The 18,867-nt window shown below is 38.8% G+C and overlaps 1 protein-coding gene across 2 annotated transcripts in view; it reads right to left on the bottom strand.

Annotated features, from left to right (window-relative positions):
* Positions 1 to 15,485: 15,485 nt before the first annotated feature.
* The window catches only part of SLC39A12 (solute carrier family 39 member 12), a 52,545-nt gene continuing 49,163 nt past the window's right edge, over positions 15,486 to 18,867 (bottom strand). The window contains exon 12 of one of the 2 annotated variants that reach the window (XM_075997602.1): positions 15,486 to 16,077. In XM_075997602.1, coding sequence (XP_075853717.1) covers positions 15,949 to 16,077 — 129 coding nt within the window. In that variant the 3' untranslated portion in view covers positions 15,486 to 15,948. The remainder of the gene's footprint in view (positions 16,078 to 18,867) is intronic. The other variant, XM_020284147.2, reaches the window with a different exon arrangement.

The following is an 18,867-nucleotide window of genomic DNA, read 5'->3' on the forward strand; positions in this document are numbered from 1 at the left end:
GTTGAGACAAATTTTCAAGACTCCATCAAATGAATTTAGCAAGAATATCATCTTATCAATGGAGACAGGGAGTCAACACAGACATTCCCATAAACAGATCTTACTTACATAATACTTGTCTTCCATTAGTTTCCCTATAGATATCTTTGTCCTTTCTCCACGATTTGTTGTTCTTTGAAGCCCCAATGGCCTTTCCTTTGTTGAAAGCATATATAAGCCCTAGAGTCAAACCACTTCTTTGAGTTTTACTTCTTTCCTATGAACACCAATGCATATAAATATTAAAAATTATGTGTCTTTCTCTTGTTAGTCAGTCTGTTTTTGCTTTAATTTGCAGGAACCCAGGAACTGAACCCACAAGGATAGAGAAAAATGTGTTCTCCTCAACATTATATTTATTTTTCTTTCTTTCTTTCTCTCTTTCTTTCTTTCTTTCTTTCTTTCTTTTCTTTCTTTTTTTTTCTTTTTTTGTTGAGAAAAATTCTCATTCTGTTGTCCCAGCTCCCAGCTAGAGTACAGTGGTGTCATCATAGCTCACTGCAATCGCAAAATCCTGGGATCATGCAATCCTCCTGCCTCAGCCTCCCACATAGCTGGGACTACAGGCATACACCTGGCTAATTTTTCTATTTTTAATAGAGATGGAATCTCTCTCTTGCTCAGTCTGGTCTCGAATTCCTGAGCTCAAGCAATCCTCCCACCTTGGCCTCTCAGAGTGCTAGGATTATAGGCATAAGCCACTGCACTCAGCCTTTATTTCTTTTTATATCCATCACAGAAATCTTTTTCCTGGCTATATCCCCTTATTTCTTATCCATTATTTCCTCTTTTAACATTTCAAAGTATGGTGTAAAACTAACAAACTTCTACCTTGACCCTATGGAACTCTTTTTAAGGACTTTTTTCTTCCTATTAATATCTCAATCCAAAAAATTGCTTCTTAGTCTTTTTTTTTTTTTTTTTTTTTTTTTGAGACAGAATCTCACTCTGTTGCCCAGGCTAGAGTGCCATGGCATCAGCCTAGCTCATGCAACCTCAAACTCCTGGGCTCAAGTGATCCTCCTGCCTCAACCTCCCAAGTAGCTGGGACTACAGGCATATGCCACCATGCCTGGCTAATTTTCTCTATATATTTTTAGTTGTCCAGCTAGTTTATTTCTATTTTTAGTAGAGATGGGGTCTCCCTCTTGTTTAGGCTGGTCTTGAACTCCTGAGCTCAAACAATTCACCCGCCTCAGCCTCCCAGAGTGCTAGGATTACAGGTGTGAGCGACCATGCCTGGCCTACTGCTTCTTACTCTTGCCTTAATTACATCCTCTATTTCCCATGCTCAGGGACTACAAAGCACATTTTCACCTTTATATATTATTTTTGTCTGTTATTCTGCCAATTTCACCATCTTGGAGAATCTTCGATTATAGATTTGGCAAAGCAATTTTCTTCTTCCCAACAACTACCTTGAACTCTCCTCTTTGTTTAGGTATATGGGGACCAGTATCTCAAAAACGACCTTTGGCAAAGGAGCTTCGTCTCATTTGTTACTGGTTTCGCCCTGCTAAATTATAATTTTTAAAAAGTTGAAAACATGCCTCTCATTCCTCTCCACCATCCATCTGGCAAGAATCACCAAATAGACCATAAAACTAAATCCTATTGTTGCAACTAACGTGGAATGATGAGTGACTTTGCGTGAACAAGAATCAAAAACAAATACATGCCCAAAAAAAACCCCAAAATGGTAGAGAGATTAAAAGAACCTAAAGAAACAGAGAGTCTGCAGAGTTAAAATTCTACTGCTTTTTGATACTCACTCTGGGAGCTAAGAAAAGCAAACCTGGGCTTGCATAGCCTATGAGAGACACATCTCAAGTGATGCATTTGACCAGGCTTTTAGGGCAGCCCCCTTGAGCATCTTACCACAGCCTTCAAAACTCCTAAGGTATAATATTTTAAATGTTAAAACAATGCATCTCATGCATACATAAAAATTTAACATGTATGTGAGATTTTATCCAACTCATGTAATCAATAAGGGAACCAGTAAGATACTAACATCATATATTCACAAGGAAACTTTAAAGACCAGAAATTTCATCATTTAAGAATGTCAGAAATAAATTTGCCAATAGATACAGTGTGTTAATATGCTACAGGGCAATAAAGTGTAATGTTTGAGATTATCTTTTATGCCAGGAGGAAATGAATTGTCTAGTAGAACAGAATTTATTTGCATCACTGTGGGCAAAATTATTTGCATTCCTATCAGTTTTCTGCCAGTTAACTTCTTCCTCTGCAAACCTGGAAAAATTGCCTAGATAATAAAAGTCAGTGAAAGGTGCACAGCACAACCCCATAGAAAGCAGATAATCCCCAATAGGTTTCCCAACCCTTTGTTAAAAGGACAGTGAGTGATCTCTTTTGCCAATTTCTAAATCTTGGACCATTTTTTCCTTGAAGTCCTTTCCAAATTATATTTATCTTTCTCTCTTCCTGTCTCCCTTTCTTGTTTTTTTCCCCTCAGATATGTATTATTTTCTGTGTTCTAGATCAGCACTGACCAAGAGAACTTTCTGTGATGATGGAAATGCTCTGCTCTATGTCTGTACTGTCCAGCGTGGTTTCTACTAACTACACGTGGCTGTTGGACATTTGAAGTGTGGCTGGTGTGACTAAGGAATTTTTAATCTGACTTAATTTCAATTGATTTAAATCTAAATAGCCACACATGGCAGAGGCCACTGGAAGGAAAGATATAAAATTCAATAGTGTGGCTTCAGGGGGTGATTGAGTCATGAGGGCTCCACACTCATGAACAGGAACAGGTGTCCTTACGAAAGGGCTTAATGGAGGGAGTCTGTCCCTTTCCATCTCTCCTGTCCCTGACACCGCATTCCTTTCCTCTGGAGGATGCAGCAATAGGTTGGATGCCAAACCTGGTCCCTCATCAGACACTGAATCTGCTTGTGGCTTAATCTTGGACTTCCAGCCTCCAGAATTGTGAGAAGTCAATATCTGTTCGTTATAAAATACCTAACCTGTGGTATTTTGTTATGGCACCACAGAGTAAGACAGGGCCACAAGCCAAGCAATAAAGGTAGCCACTTTATCTGGAAAAGGAAAAGAAAAACAAAACACAAAAATCCATATTCTCCAACATAGAACCAGCCCTGCCAACACCTTGATGTCAGCCCAGCGAAACTTATTGGAGAATTCTGACCTCCAGAACTGTAAAAGAATAACTGTGCATGGATTTATTTTAAGCCAATAAAGTTCATGGTAATTTGTTACAGCGGCAGTAGGAAACTAATACACCCAATAATAACTCTCGAGAGTGTTATACCAAACGCCTCCTGGTCATAAAACCCAATGGTCTTTTCCTTTTCCTCTCGCTTTCTTGCAGCTCTTGGAAGACTTCCAGATAGAGTAGTGGGAAGAACATGGGTTTTAGAGGAGAAAAAAATCCAGACCTGGTTCTAATTACTGTTCCTATGCAAGAATTCCTTCTCGGCATTTCTCAGAAAATTTATATGCTTTCCCATATCTTAAAAAAAAAATCAGTTGAGCAATCAGGGAAAGGGATAAAGTAGTATAATTCTCTAGCATGAATTAAAGCTTAACAATCAACCTAGGAGAGGAATGTTCACAATCTAATCAGTTTTGCTTGTATCTGTTGCCATGTGTATAAGTGTATATTTCTGGCCTTGTCTGCTGCTACAATGAGTCATTTCTGGCACATAAAATAAACATTAATAAGTTTATACACATTGTATCCTTTATTTAAATTCTGCAAGGGAGCGCTATTCTAAGAAATAACAAGTTTTAGAAGCAAATGAGTTCTTAAGTTGCAATTTCTACATGGATTCTTTGTAAGTCTGTTGTCCTTGCTAGGAAATCCAAATGTTACATTATTTGACTACTACCAGATCCCAATTGCTGCCATTTTTCAGTGTTTCAACGTTCATTATGCTTCATTGCAACGTTCATTATGCTTCATAAATTCTACTACATTTAATCCTTATTTATTAAACACATTTTTAAAATATCCATAATAAGAAAGTACATAGAGAAAGTTGAGATTATTTTTAAAATAACTTATGATTTGGGTAATTTCTGAGAAATCTTATAAATTTTGCTATCTCATTCCTGAACCCTCCAAACTAGTATCCATCAGAAATTTGGAAACACTAGTTCAAATCTCTGCCCTCTCCTTTTATTAGTGGTATAATCGTATGCAAATTCTGACTTTAAGCTTCCACGTCCTTATCAATCAAAAAGAGACAATAATACCACATCAGTTTGTTGCAAAGATTAAGTAAGATTATATATGGGAAATGACTGAAATAAATTAAAAAAAAAAAGTTCAAGAAAACATGGGAGTAAATTTCCATGACCTTGGATTTGGTAAATGGATTCGTAGATATGTATGACACCCAAAACAAAACCAACTAAAGATAAAACAGATAAATTAGATTTCACCAAAATTAAAAACATCTGTGCATCAAAGGATATTATCAAGAAAGGGAAAAGACAACATACAGAATGGGAGAAAACACTTGCAAATTATATATCTTAAAAGGGATATATCTGATCATAAAGCCAGAATATATAAAGAACTCCTAACTCTCCACAACAAAAAAACAAAAACAAAAACAACCCAATGGAAACATGGGCAGAAGGACTTCCAGTTTCCTGTCCTGCATGCAAGAAGCTTGGAAGTTGCAAGGCTGCCCTAACAAGTAAAAAGCTGGAAAACTGAAACATCAACAACCCTTTCTAGATCTGTAAGAGAAGTGAGGCCTCACAAGGCACACCAGTGCCCCAGAAATCAGAGAGATAGATGGGCCGATACGGAAGAATTACAACTTACTGGAGCAGAACCCACAAGCAGGAGCCTTCAGGAACCAGAACCTTCCAGAACTGAACAGGAATGAGGAATTGCTGGAGGCTAGGAACAAACAAGCCTGAGAGTTAAGAACTCCAGGGGAACCAGGATCCACGTTGAAATACACCAGAATGCTGTGTTCTTCTTAACAAGGCCTGCCCGCAGGAGAAACTACTTAACCTAAGCCTCACCTGCTGGGGTTTTATCAGAAACTAACTGGCCTGGGAGAAGGGGAATACCCAACTTTAGTCACACTGGCCTTACCACGTGGGAGAAGGAAAATGCCAAAACCCAGCTGACTCTAGCCATCCAGTCTTACCTAAGGGGGGAGAAAAATATTGAGAAACATTTGTGAAGTTCACAATATACAGGCATAGGTTCACTCAAAGGTTGAGACCTAATCAAAACACTATAAAATGTAACCTCTTTCCCCACACCTCACCACCACATTACTAAAGGCCTATTTATAGCAGTTGTTCCTTCTGCAACAAAATTGATAAACCTCTAGCCAGGTTAACTCCAAAGAGAAATAGATGAATCTGCTATAGGTGTAGGAGAACTCAGCATCCTTCTATCGGAATATTTGCGGTATACTCACCAGTTCAATGTCCCTGCTCCAAAACTCTGAACTGCAAAATGTTCCAGTGAGTATTTTTTTTTTTTTTTGAGCATCATGTTAGCACTCAAAAAGTTTTGGATTTGGAGCATTTTAGAGAATTTTGGATTTTTGGATTAGGGATACTTAACCTGTATAAAGTTACAGTTATCAAGGCAGTGTGGTATTGGTGAAAGAACAGACATATAGATGAGTGGAACATAATAGAGAGTCCAGAAACAGACCCACATAAATATAGTCGGCTGATTCTTGACAAAGGAGCAAAGGCAATACAATGGAGCAAAGATAGTTTTTTCAACAAATAGTGTTAGAAAAACTCAGCATTATATGCAAAAAATGAATCTAGACACAGACCTTATACCCTTCACAAAAACTAACTCAAAGTGGATCATAGGCATAATTATAAAATGCAAAACTATGAAAAACTCCTATAATATAAGGGAAAATCTAGATGGCTATGGGTTTTGGTGGTGATTTTTTAGATACAACACCAAAGGCACTATCCATGAAAGAAAGATTGATAAGACAGACTTCATTAGAATTAAAAATTTCTGCTCTTCAGTGAAAAAGAGTCAAGAGAATAAAAAGACAAGCTAAAGACTGGGAGAAAATATTTCCAAAAGACTTATCTGATAATGCAGTATTGTTGAATATATACAAAGAACTCTTAAAACTCCATAGTAAGAAAACAGACAATATGATTTAAAAATGGGCCAAAGACCTGAACAGATACCTCACCGAAGATACAGGCTGAATATCCCTAATCTGAAAATGTGAAATCCTAAATCTCCAAAATCCAAAATTTTTGAGCACCAACATGACACTCAAGATAAATGCTCATTGGAGAATTTCAGATTTCAGGTTTTTAGATTATGAACTGGTAAGTATACTGCAAATATTTCAAAATCTTAAAAAACCTCAAATTCAAATTATTTCTGGTCCCAAATATTTCAGGTAAGAGACATTCAACCTGTGTACACATTGCAAATAAATATATGATAAGATGTTCAATATTATATATTATTAGGGAATTGCAAATTAAAATGACAATGAGATACCACTATAAATCTATTAGAATGACCCAAATCTAGAATACTGACATCACCAAATGCTGGTGAGGACATGGAGCAATAGGAACTCTCATTCATTGCTAGTGGGAATGCCAAATGGTACAGCCACTTTGGAAGATAGTTCGGTTGTTTCTTATAAAATGAAACATACTCTTACCATGCAATCCAGCAATTGTGCTCCTGGCTATTTTACTCAATGGAGTTCAAAACTTACATCTACACAAAAACCAGCACACAGATGTTTACAGCAGTCTTATCCACAATTACCCAAACTTTGAAGCAACCAAGATATCCTTTAGTTGGTGAATGGATAAATAAACTGTGGCATATTCAGACAATGGGATAATATTCATTGCTAAAGAGAAATGAGCTATCAAGCCATGAAAAGACCTACAGGAAACTTAAATGCCTACTACTAAGTGAAAAAAGCCAATTTGAAAAGGCAACGTATTATATGATTCCAACTATATGATATTCTGAAAAAGACAAAACTATGAATACAGGAAGGAAGGATGAATAGGTAGAACACAGAGGATTTTTAGGGCAGTGAAACTACTGTGTATGATACTGCAATGGCAGATACATGTCATTGTACATTTACCCAAACTCGTAAAATGTATAACACCAAGAGTGTTATAATGTAACACTAATGTTACACTGTGTAGACTCCTAATGTAAACTATGGAAGCTGAGTGATAGTGGAGTATCTATGTAAGTTCATCAATTTTAACAAATGTGCCATTCTGGTAGGGTATATTAATAGATAGATAAGGTATTCATGAATTAAGGCAAGCAATATATGGGAAATCTCTACATTTTCCACCTAAGTTTGCTGTGAACTGCTCTAAAAAAAAAAGGTCTATTTTTCAAAAAATAGGCAAAGAACTTGATTAGACAATTCTACAAAGAAGATACACAAATGGCCAGTAAGCACATGAAAAGATGCTCAGCATCCTTAGTCACTAGGGAAATGCAAATCAAACTCACAATGACATATAATTTCACACCTACTAGGAAGAGTATAGTAATAAACAAAAATCAGAAAGTAAGGAGTATTGGTAGGGATGTTCGGAAATTGAAACCCTTCTATATAGTAATGTAATGGAAAATGGTACAGCTACTGTGGAAAACCATTTAGCAGTTCCTAAAAAAACCCTAAATGCAGTATTTCCAAATAACATACCAATTTCACTCCTTAGTATATACTTAAAGGAATTATAAGCAGGAACTCAGATATTCATGTGCCAATATTTGTTCATTCATTATTATACAATAGCCAAAAGGTGGAAGCTACTCAAATGCCCTTCAGCAGATAAACAAAAAATAGCATATTCATACAACGGAATATTATGCAGACATAAAAAGGAATGAAGTTCTCATATATCCCACAACATCCACAACATAGATGAACCTTGAAAACCTTATGTTAAGTGAAATATGTCAGACACAAAAGGACAACTATTGTGTAACTACACTTATACAAAATATCTTGAACAGATAAATGCATGAGACAGAAAGTAGATGTGCCATTCATAGGAGCTCTAAGAGTCCTGCCACCCTACTTTAACCGGAAAAATGTCACATGAGGTGGGACTTCTTTGTGAGCTTTGGCTTGAGGAATGGGTTCTATGGCTGGGGGACTTGGAAGCCACCTTCCTCCCACAGCTGTCCCTGGGGTACTAACTATCCCCTGTCTTAACAAAGATGTATTTTTCTTTCATCCAGTAAAGTTTCTTTTATTGTTTTATTTTCTCTCGTAACAAAAGACGACTTGAAAAAAGAATGTATGGGAAACCACAACCACTCAGACCCACAAGCATCACTATCTAGTGCTCCATCCATAGAACGGAATCAGAGAGCCCCACACCCCCTGTTCCTCTGACCCGCTTCATGTCCTTGGTCCTAAATTATAAGGTAGGAGGAAGGGGCACACTAGATTTCTGAGGATGGAGAGACATGAGACAAGACTGGTATCTCAGTTTTACTTGAAGAACAGCAGGTCAGCTTGGCCGAGTACGAGGATACAAGAAGGCAGAGGCTACCTCTTTCTTTATTATTCCTCTATGTTCAGAAAGTCTTTGCTTATTAATTTTTATGGACATGTAATCATTGTACCTATTTATGAGGTACTTGTGATATCTTGATGCATGCATACAATGAGCAATGATCAAATCTGGGTAATTGAGATATCCATCACCTCCAACATTTATCATTTCTTCATGTTGAGAACATTCCAGATCTACTCTTCCTGTTGTTTTGTAATATACACTAAATTATTGCTAACTGTAGTTGCCCTCTTGTGCTTCTGAATACTAGACCTTATTCTTTCTACCTAATAGTATTTTTGTACCCATTCATCAACCATTCTCCACCTCCCCTCCCTGCTTCCCTTAAGTTCAGAAATTCCTGGCCAGGTGTGGTGGCTCATGCCTGTAATCCTAGCACTCTGGGAGGCTGAGGCAGGAGGATTGCTTGAAGTCAGGAGTTCGAAACCAGCCTGAACACAAGCGAGATGCCCGTCTCTACTATAAATAGAAAGAAATTAATTGGCCAACTAATATATATAGAAAAGATTAGCCAGGCATGGTGGGACATGCCTGTAGTCCCAGCTACTGGGGAGGCTGAGGCAGGAGGATCGCTTAAGCCCAGGAGATTGAGGTTGCTGTGAGCTAGGCTGATGCCATGGCACTCACCCTAGCCTGGACAACAAAGTGAGACTCTATCTCCAAAAAAAAAAAAACAAAAAACAAAAATCCAGAAAGAAATTCTTAAAACCCTCCATTCAGGGTTGGGGGATGGTATTGAATTGGCTCTAACAAGGCAATGACAGCCACCTTCCTGGGTCCAGCCCCAGAGAGGTGACGCATGGCCCCCCTGGCTGGTTGACTTTTCTGTTTGCTTTTCCTCACAATAGATTCATTGCATCGGAGGACTCAAAGCCAGCATATCTGTCACCATAAAACACTAACACGAGGCAGGGCCTAGCGTGGAGTTAACCTTATCTGAAAGGCATTATGTGATCAAGGCAGGCTTGGCAACCTTCCTGCGCTCCACCCGGCGCAAAAGCCTGAAGTGCTGATTTTTGCTTCTCCAGCTCATTTTGACTCAGCTAAACGATGGGATAGCAAACACGTTGTCAGCGTGATGACTGAAAGGACACAAACCAGATACAGGCTCGCTAAATTAAGTACATTCAAGGGAGAAATATTTATATTTTATATTTTAAATAGTCCCCGAGGGAAGTGCAATGTGTTTTTCATCTCGCTCGTGTTTAAGAACTTATCGTACTTGAAAAGCAAAGCAGGCCCCTGGAGCTGTGGACCCAAAGGATAGTGATTTTCTTATCGTATAGATCAAAATAAAAGACTCAGACTACAAACGGGGCTTTTTGTGCAAACACACGGGGTATAGATTATTGAGAAGGAAAGGTAAACGTCTGCGGTAATGACAAGGGCATTCTGTCTTGAGGCCTGGCTCTCTGAACACAAGCTGCTAAAAGGTAACATGTGGCCTCCTGCTTCTCGTGTATAATTATATAACACAAATGCACATTTTCTGGAATGTGTTTCCCGGGACTCTGGGGTTCTGGGCTCAGCTCTGCCTCTTGCCAGCTGCAAAGGGGGGGAATTAGGAACATTCTGGAAAACTGGCAGAGGAGGGAAAAAAAGGCAGGAATATTTGTGATCTTGCTTGCCCTACAACACACAGTCATATAGTGCAGATGGAGATGCGGCTGTTTCCAACTGCAGGTCTCTTGAGAGAGAATGGTGACTTGTACATGTTGAGATTCCATACAAGTTTTAACAAAGTTTTAGCGCTTAAAATACAGACCTGTATATTGAAAGTTGCTGATCCACAGCATCATTCTCACCGGCTGAAGGGCATTCAGTTTTGAGGGTTACTGTTGAGATTTACTTAACCCTACCATCCATCATTTAAGTTGCTTCCACTGTTATCGTCAGTTTTTAGAAATCTCCTTCAATTGTACACAGTTGCACGACTCCTTAATTTGCATCATCTACAAACTTAATAACAGTTTCTATGCCTTTGTCGGGTTTGTTGATGAGCTTGTTGAACAAATGAACCAAAAACAGAAAGTGATCATTAGTGACACTCTTCTAGTTTGAAATCATTCTTTAACCCAGGTTTTTAAAATATAATTCTTCAAATATTATGGCCGACAAGAACCCTAAGGGCTTTAATCTTTGGGAACAATCTTCCATAGAGACTATTAGTTTCCTGAGGCTTCTATGGGACAGATAACCACAAACTGGGTGGCTTGAATGCAACAGAAATGTATTCTCTTGAAATTCTGGAGGCTTGAAGTCCAAAATCAAGGTGTTGGTAGGGCCATGCTTTCTCTGCAGATGCTAGGAAAGATTCCTTCCTTATATTTTTCTTGCTTCTCTGGTGGTTGCTGGAAATTCCTGCTATTCCCAGGCTTCCAGCTGCATCACTTTAGTCTCTGCCTCGTTCTTCACTTGGTCATCTTCCCTCTGTGTGTATGTGAGTCTGTGTGTCTTCTCCTCTTTTTATAAGGGCACCGGTAAGATTGGAGTTAAGGCCCACCTAAAGCCAATATGTCTTCATTCTAACTTAACTAATTATATCTGTAAGAACCTTATTTCCAAGGTTCCAGCTGGACATGAATTTGGGAGGGCATGCAATTCAACCTACTGTACTAGCAATTTCTACAAGACTAGTAGAACATACCTTAAAGCCGGATGCTATTTGATACACAGTGAAGAATACAAACACCACCACTTCCCCTGGGAGGCCTTCCACAGGACCGAATGGCCAATACTCAGCAAGATTTTAAGGGATCACCTCGTCTGGTCTCCTGAAACTCAGAGATGGAAGTGGAAGCCTGAAGACTCACAAACTTCTGGGGCTCAATCCTCTGAGCACTCTACCATTCCCTAAAATCAACAATTAGAAAACCAAGAAGGCAGTGCAAAACCTTTCTGCACAGATTGTAGATCTCCATGAGGGGAAATTAATATGAACTGAAATAGTAAAAGGAACCTCAGATGATTGAGACCTTATAGATGAGAAGATTTGATGGAACAGGACCACAGAAGACAGTCAAGATTGTTGGAATATAAGTCAGAGATCTGGAATTTATCCCTCCGTCAACCCCTTTCCAAAGATAAGAGTTTGGGGAATAATTCAGACCCTCTGAACTTCAGTTTCCTATCGATGGAGGCAGTGTGATACAGGAATTAACATCATAGACTAGAGCCAGCCCCCCTTAGTGCTGTAAACTTGGACAAGTTAACTGACCTCATTAGGCCTCAATTTCTTCATCTGTACAATGGGGTTGAAAACAGTATCACACCTACACTTTCAGGGTTAAGAGAATCAAATGACTCTCATAATACACTTTTATCTGGCACATAATGAGTGCTATAAAAATGTTTGTTATTACATCACCATTATAAAATCAAAGAGTTGAATTAAATCTCTAAAGCTTATTCCAAAGCCATCGTTATGTGACGCTGTGGGTTGACTCCATGAGCATTCTGCATGGCCTGATATTTAATGAAAATGCTGAGACCACGAGACACATCTGGTCCACAAAGCAAAAATTCCAGATAGCTTGTAAAGTATGTGCTCCTGGCCAGTTGGCATTGGCCTTATTTGAACATGCCAAGCACCAGTGAGCAGACACCCTGTTTACCTGGATGGTTCTAGATTCTTTCCAGGGCTGGTTTGATTTCCCCAGCAGGTGCATTGGACACAAGAGGAATCAGTTGAACTACTTTTTCTTCTCCCTGAGTGAAAATCAAGTCGTGGCAATAACCATGACCTCAGACAGTTTCCTCTCTGCCAGATTCCTTCATTCAACCTTTAGAAATATAACTGGAATGGAACATGATAGGTTTTCACTTATTATGAGAGAGAAAGGATAAGAGAGAGGGGCCCGTGCTGGGTGTAAGCACTGTGACATGTGCTCGAAGCCTGCCCGGGGAGGATGGGCAGAGAGGGGCAAACCAGAGGGGACCCACATCTCTCCTGCTCTGGACACGAGTCAAGATGAAAAGATGCATTCAGCACAGCTTTGAAGGGCTGGTGGGAGCTGGTTTGCAGACTCGATAAAAGACTGCAAAGCTATAAAAAGGCTTGATCTCTGTTCTCCACCAAGAAAAGACATTTCCTTGACCGAAAGCATAGCACTGACAAGTTAATTGTGAAGCTGTGATATAAAAGAGGAGATCAATGATGATGATGATGATTTAATAATTATTGAACTATTAGTATCTTCCAGGCACTGTGCTAAGTGCTTCATGAGTGGTATCTGATACGAACCTTACCATAATCCTACGAGAGGTCTCTTTTCAGCCCTATTTTCCATGAGAAATTATTGTTCAAAGACACTACAAGGCTATTAAGCGGTGTAGCTGGGATGTGAACCAAGATTCCAACTCAAAGCCTGAATTCTTAATGACCATGCAAGAGCCCAGTCTACCCGAGTGATGAAGACGCCTCTTGTCCCAGCCTTCCCCTTCTAATTTAGAAGAGGAAGGGAAGTTACAAACGTGCAGTATCCTGAGAGGTGTCTCTCATAAGGAAAGGGACAGTCTCACCTGCAAGGCTGGGTTCAGGGAAGGGAAGTGGAGGGGTTGGAAGTGGTCAGAATTTATGGACACATTTGTATAAGACTCCAGTCCTGTTCGACACATAGCAGTGGAGCCACCTCCCCGGGCTCTGCACTCCATGCCACAGTGACAAGGAACAATTCCCCTGTCCCTAAAGATGGCCCTGTCAACAATGATGGATGTTTAAATAAGATTTCTGTAGATTTGCTCTTTGATTTTTCTCCGGGAACATTTCTAGTTCAGCAGGAAAAAAGAAAAAAACCCACAAAAAAACAACTCAATCATCAAGTAGAAATACAATGGAATCCTAAATGTAGGCCTGGGAAACAGAAATACTGAAATGCTATTGAGAGATCTGGTTTCAAGGAAAACACCACTCACCCCAAAGCTCAGTGAGTAACACATAACTTAGATAGCTTAAAAGAGATGATGGTATTCAGTCATCCCAAATTTAGACTCTGTTCATATTTAGAAGGCAAAATAGTTGTCATCATGGTTTTATTATTACTGCTCAATGTTGAGGAATAGAGATTTTCTAGCAATTCAAAGATTGCTTATGGCCGGAGGTCCATCTCAGGCTATGGTGTGAACTAGCAAGAAGCCAACAGATGAGGAGAAATGATGATCTAGAAAGGTGTTCTCAGGAGTCACTACACCATACTATCCTCAAGATGACTCCTGCAGGTAATTTCTTTCTGCTCACAATCAGGACACGCTAATGATAGACCTGCAAAATACTCACTGAGGATGTCCCTCTGAATCCTCCCGACTGGAAACTCCCTTCAAGGCTGTCTGCATCCTACTTCCAACTTTCCCAGAAGGTCAAATTCAACTCACTCTAACATGCAGGTTATGGAGTGAGCAGCTCACACTGAAAATTTTAATTCAGCCAGCCCCAAACAACTCTAAACTTGGACTTGGAACAAAGTCATCCATCAGAGCTTTTCTAATTAAATTGGCTTAAATTAAGGCTTAATGTCCAAATCAGAGCCTGGTCACAAAAACCCAAACACAGACGGTGCCAAAAACTCCTTGTGTGTGACCTCCACACCGTGTTGACCTGTACAAAGGGATTTTTGTTCAGCTAAAACCTGTTCCCTAACAAAAGAAAAAGGGAGGCAGAGTTCTATGTGGCAAATCTGCTTACCTTTTGGGGACAAATGTGAGTAACACACTAACTATGGACTCTTCGTCCAGCGACTCCTGGAATGGATCTGGCGCTCCAAGGCAAAGGGGACAAAGAGAGAAGGAAGTGTCAGTCTAGAAACTGACGTCTAGCATGAAGGTTGTAGATGTGTTAACCAACTTACTCAAAAGCACACAGCTCTTGGGCAATAGAGTTGTGCACCTGCTCTTTCTTGAAACCAAAGCTGCCTGAGTTCTATCACTCACCCCAGCGGTGCCTTCAGAGTGGCGTCCCAATGACAGAATCAGCATCACCCGGAAGTGGTTCAAAATCAAGGTCTCAGACCTCACTCCAGACCTAGCGAATCATAAACTCCAGCAATGGAGCCCAGCAATCTGTATTTTCCATAGATAAGCCTTCCAGTGGATCCTACTGCATGCCGGAGTTTGAGAACTATGACACTATACGATGACCTTTCCTTAAATCAAGTTCTAAAGACAACTGGAGAAGAAACTTACCTCGTTTTGAGCTCAAAGGTGGTTGACAAAAGGATGTGTTTGAGTGGAGCATGGCAAAGAGTATCTACCTGCTAGTGAGGAAGGGGTGGGAGGGATGTATTTGACTTGGCAACGTGAGTCATGTTGGCAGTCAAATGGGCCTTTCCCCTTGTCAAGACATATGATTAAAAAAAATAAGAAAAATATTAGGCATCCATTTTCCAAAGAAAATGACGAAAGCCAGGGTTATTTTCTGTTTTAACGATCTAGCTAGGTTATCAATAATGTTGCTTGTTGATTTCATGAACTTAGCTACTAAAAAAAAAATCGTGTTTAGGATTCTGTTTCCTCAAAAAGAATATAAAATATATTTCACTTATCAGTGAGATTATTCCCGTAAATTTACTGTTAAATCTCTGAGTGTTTAAGGCATTAATCTACTGCCTGACTCAAACTTTATCATTTTAAAAAATCTTGAACTCATCTTTTGTTTCCAATTCCTCTTTCCTGGAATAGATTTCGTTTGGTGACTTATAGAGAAGAATGCTGACATAGTATCCTTTAGGCTTACCAAGATGTCATATTCATGAGTACCTTGAGTCAGTGAACTACACTATATTGGCTTTTTAAACCAATATAGTGTCACAATGTCACAATCTGACATCCAGTAACAGAAGGTAATACAAATCATCACATTGAAACTAGACTTTATTACATTTTTTTGTCACTTAGTTTGCTTATGGTTTATAATCTCACAGAAAAACAAATACATGTTATTGACATCAAAGAAGTCACAGTTGATTTTACCCTAACAGGCATCTGTCCACTTCAAATACTATAAACATACATTCTTTCCTGGGGACATAATATTTTTTTTTAAGTTTACTGGAATTAATTCAGAATTTACTAATTTTTTTTAAAAAAAAATTTTATCATGGTGTTGGAAACAAAAACCAAAATTTCAATTAAGGACAGTTTGATTTTTGTAAATTTCCAAAAACAAAATTACTTTATAAAATTAATAAATTAATAAACTAAAAGACATACACTTCACCTAAGGAAAAAAGATACTTAATTTACAAATCACCATAGAGTGCAACAAAAGAAACAAAGCAAGGCCATATAGAATCACTTCTGGAGGATTTTGAGGATGCTAACTTATATTTTAATATTTTGTTCATATATAGCCAAGAGGAGGAGAGAAAGCCAACCTAGGATCAATCCAAAATTCTGCAGGAGAAACATCACCCAGGGTCGTTGTGTTTGAACATGAGTCATCTCAGGAAGCTAAAAAAAGAATAAAAAAACCAGAATAAGATCCAGATATATTCAACTGCTGGGAAAAGCTCGGTGGGAAAACATGAGAGACTCTGTTATTCAGAACTTAATAACCTTTAAAATTCCCCAAATAGTTACAAAATGCTTAATACCTACTCGGTTTTGAAATGAAATCTAGATTAAGGTTGTAAGGATCCCAATTGTGGTTGTAAGGATTCCAATACTGGCAGAAGTCTTAGAATGACATAGTTACTTATCAAGTAAACCCAACTCTTCTTACTTTTGTTTTCAGAAAATTTTTAAATGTCAAATAGATAATATATAAAAGTATTATTTTTGACTGTTCTATTAAGATTTACAAAGCTGTTAAATGCATGTTGTTGCAAAGCATATGTATCTATATCTATATAACCAAGCATATATAGATATAGATGACCAAGCTCTTCCTGATCTTTGGAATAGTTAAAAAAAAAATCATCTCCTACAGCTGAATGTTATTCTTAGAGAAGCACGTGGCACCATTTCAGGTTTGTGAAATGCCATAACACCATTTAGAGGGAAAGGTTCACTCAGGGGTCTATGTGAAGTGCCCCAGAGTGTTCTTGTGTCATATTCTTTTGAATCCTGAGACGCTCAGAATAAAGACATCTCTCTCTGACATAGTCCTATTGGGGTGCACACTCGGATCAATAAGGATTGGAGATGTAACCCAATCTTGGCATTACTGACATTTTGGATCAGATAGTTCTTTGTTGTGGGGCCTCTTCTGTCCACTGTAGGATGTTTAGCAGAATCCCTGGGCTTCTAACTAAAGTCAGGATACCTCTGCCCCCAGTCAAGATAACCAAAAATGCCTTCAGACATTTTGGGGGCAAATGTCCCCTGGGGAATAAAAATCACCTCCAGTAGAGAACTATTAGAATATTTTAACTGCCAAATAAAAGTCCAAGCACATAAAATATTCAAGGGCTTTAAGATTTATGCCAGTGGAAAACAGGTTGACATGTTTTTTAACTGTCTGTAAAGGATCATCCTGAATGTTCTATTTGGTTGTGCTTGTGATGGGTGTTTCCTCCTTTTAATTAGTTAATTTGATGGGGTGAGGATTTGGATTATTGTGACCCAGTAGCTCACACCCCAGCATGAAGCAGTGACAAAGTAGAAATGAATGGTTTTAAACAAATTATAGGCCCTTTGGTGTTTGGAAGCCATGTTTGAACATGCTACTTTAGAGAAGCCCTATATGGTTCATCAATTCTTATAAATTTAAAATGACATCTTGAAAATAATCTATAGAATGCAGATAAAACATAATCCAATTTCTAATTTGTAGTAAAGGGATTTAACAAAAAGAAGCTGAAACATTTGATTGTATATTTCACATATTATATATATTTTAATTACATTTATTTAATGTTTAAGTTAGATGTACTTGTAGGGGAGTTGATCAAGATGGTTAACAATGGGTTTATGATAACCATAAAGAACTCTTACAATTCAACAAAAAAACAAACAACTCAATTGAAGAATGTGCAAAGGAGCTGAACAGACATTTCTTCAAAGAAGATATACAAATGGCAATAAGTACACAAAATGATGCTCAACATCACCAATCATTAGGGAAATGCAAATAAAAGCTATGGTGCTATACTACTTCCCATTTATTGCAATGGCTATTGTCTTAGACAGTTTGGCCTGCTACAGTAAGATATCATAGACTGGGTGGATTAAAACAAAAATTTACTTTGCACAGTTCTGGAGGTTGGGAAGTCCAAAGTCAGATTACTTGCAGATTTATTATTAAGAGGGTGAGGGCCCTCTTCCTGGTTTGCAGAAGTCTGTCTTCTCTTATACCCTCACAAAGGGGAAATCTCTAGTCTATTTCCCTTCTCTTAAAGACACTAATCCCATCATGATGACTTAATCCCCTTGTGACTTTATTAAAACCTAATCAGCAAGAAAAAAATCAAACAACCCTATCAAAAAATGGGCAAAGGACATGAACAGAAACTTCTCAAAAGAAGACAAAATAATGGCCAACAAACATATGAAAAAATGTTCAACATATCTAATCATCAGGGAAATGCAAATCAAAACCACAATGAGATATCACTTAACTCCAGTGAGAAAGGCCTTTATCAAAAAGTCCCCAAACATGGCCGGGCGCGGTGGCTCACGCCTGTAATCCTAGCACTCTGGGAGGCCGAGGCGGGCGGATTGCTCAAGGTCAGGAGTTCAAAACCAGCCTGAGCGAGACCCCGTCTCTACCATAAAAATAGAAAGAAATTAATTGGCCAACTAATATATATAATATAAAAATCAGCCGGGCATGGTGGCTCGTGCCTGTAGTCCCAGCTACTCGGGAGGCTGAGGCAGCAGGATCGCTTGAGCCCAGGAGTTTGAGGTTGCTGTGATCTAGGCTGACGCCACGGCACTCACTCTAGCCTAGGCAAGAAAGCGAGACTCTGTCTCAAAAAAAAAAAAAAAAAAAAAAGTCCCCAAACAACAAATGCTGGCATGGATGCAGAGAGAGAGGAATACTCCTACACTGCTGGTGGGACTACAAGCTAGTTCAACCTCTGTGGAAAGCAATATGGAGATAACTTAAAGCGATACAAGTGAATCTACCATTTGATCCAGCAATCCCATTGCTGGGCATCTACCCAAAAATCCAATGACACTCTACAAAAAAGACACCTGCACTCGAATGTTTATAGCAGCACAATTCACAATTGCAAAGCTGTGGAAACAACCCAAGTGCCCATCAATTCATGAGTGGATTAATAAAATGTGGTATAT

Source organism: Microcebus murinus, chromosome 25 (assembly GCF_040939455.1).
Source record: "Microcebus murinus isolate Inina chromosome 25, M.murinus_Inina_mat1.0, whole genome shotgun sequence".
NCBI lineage: Eukaryota > Metazoa > Chordata > Mammalia > Primates > Cheirogaleidae > Microcebus > Microcebus murinus.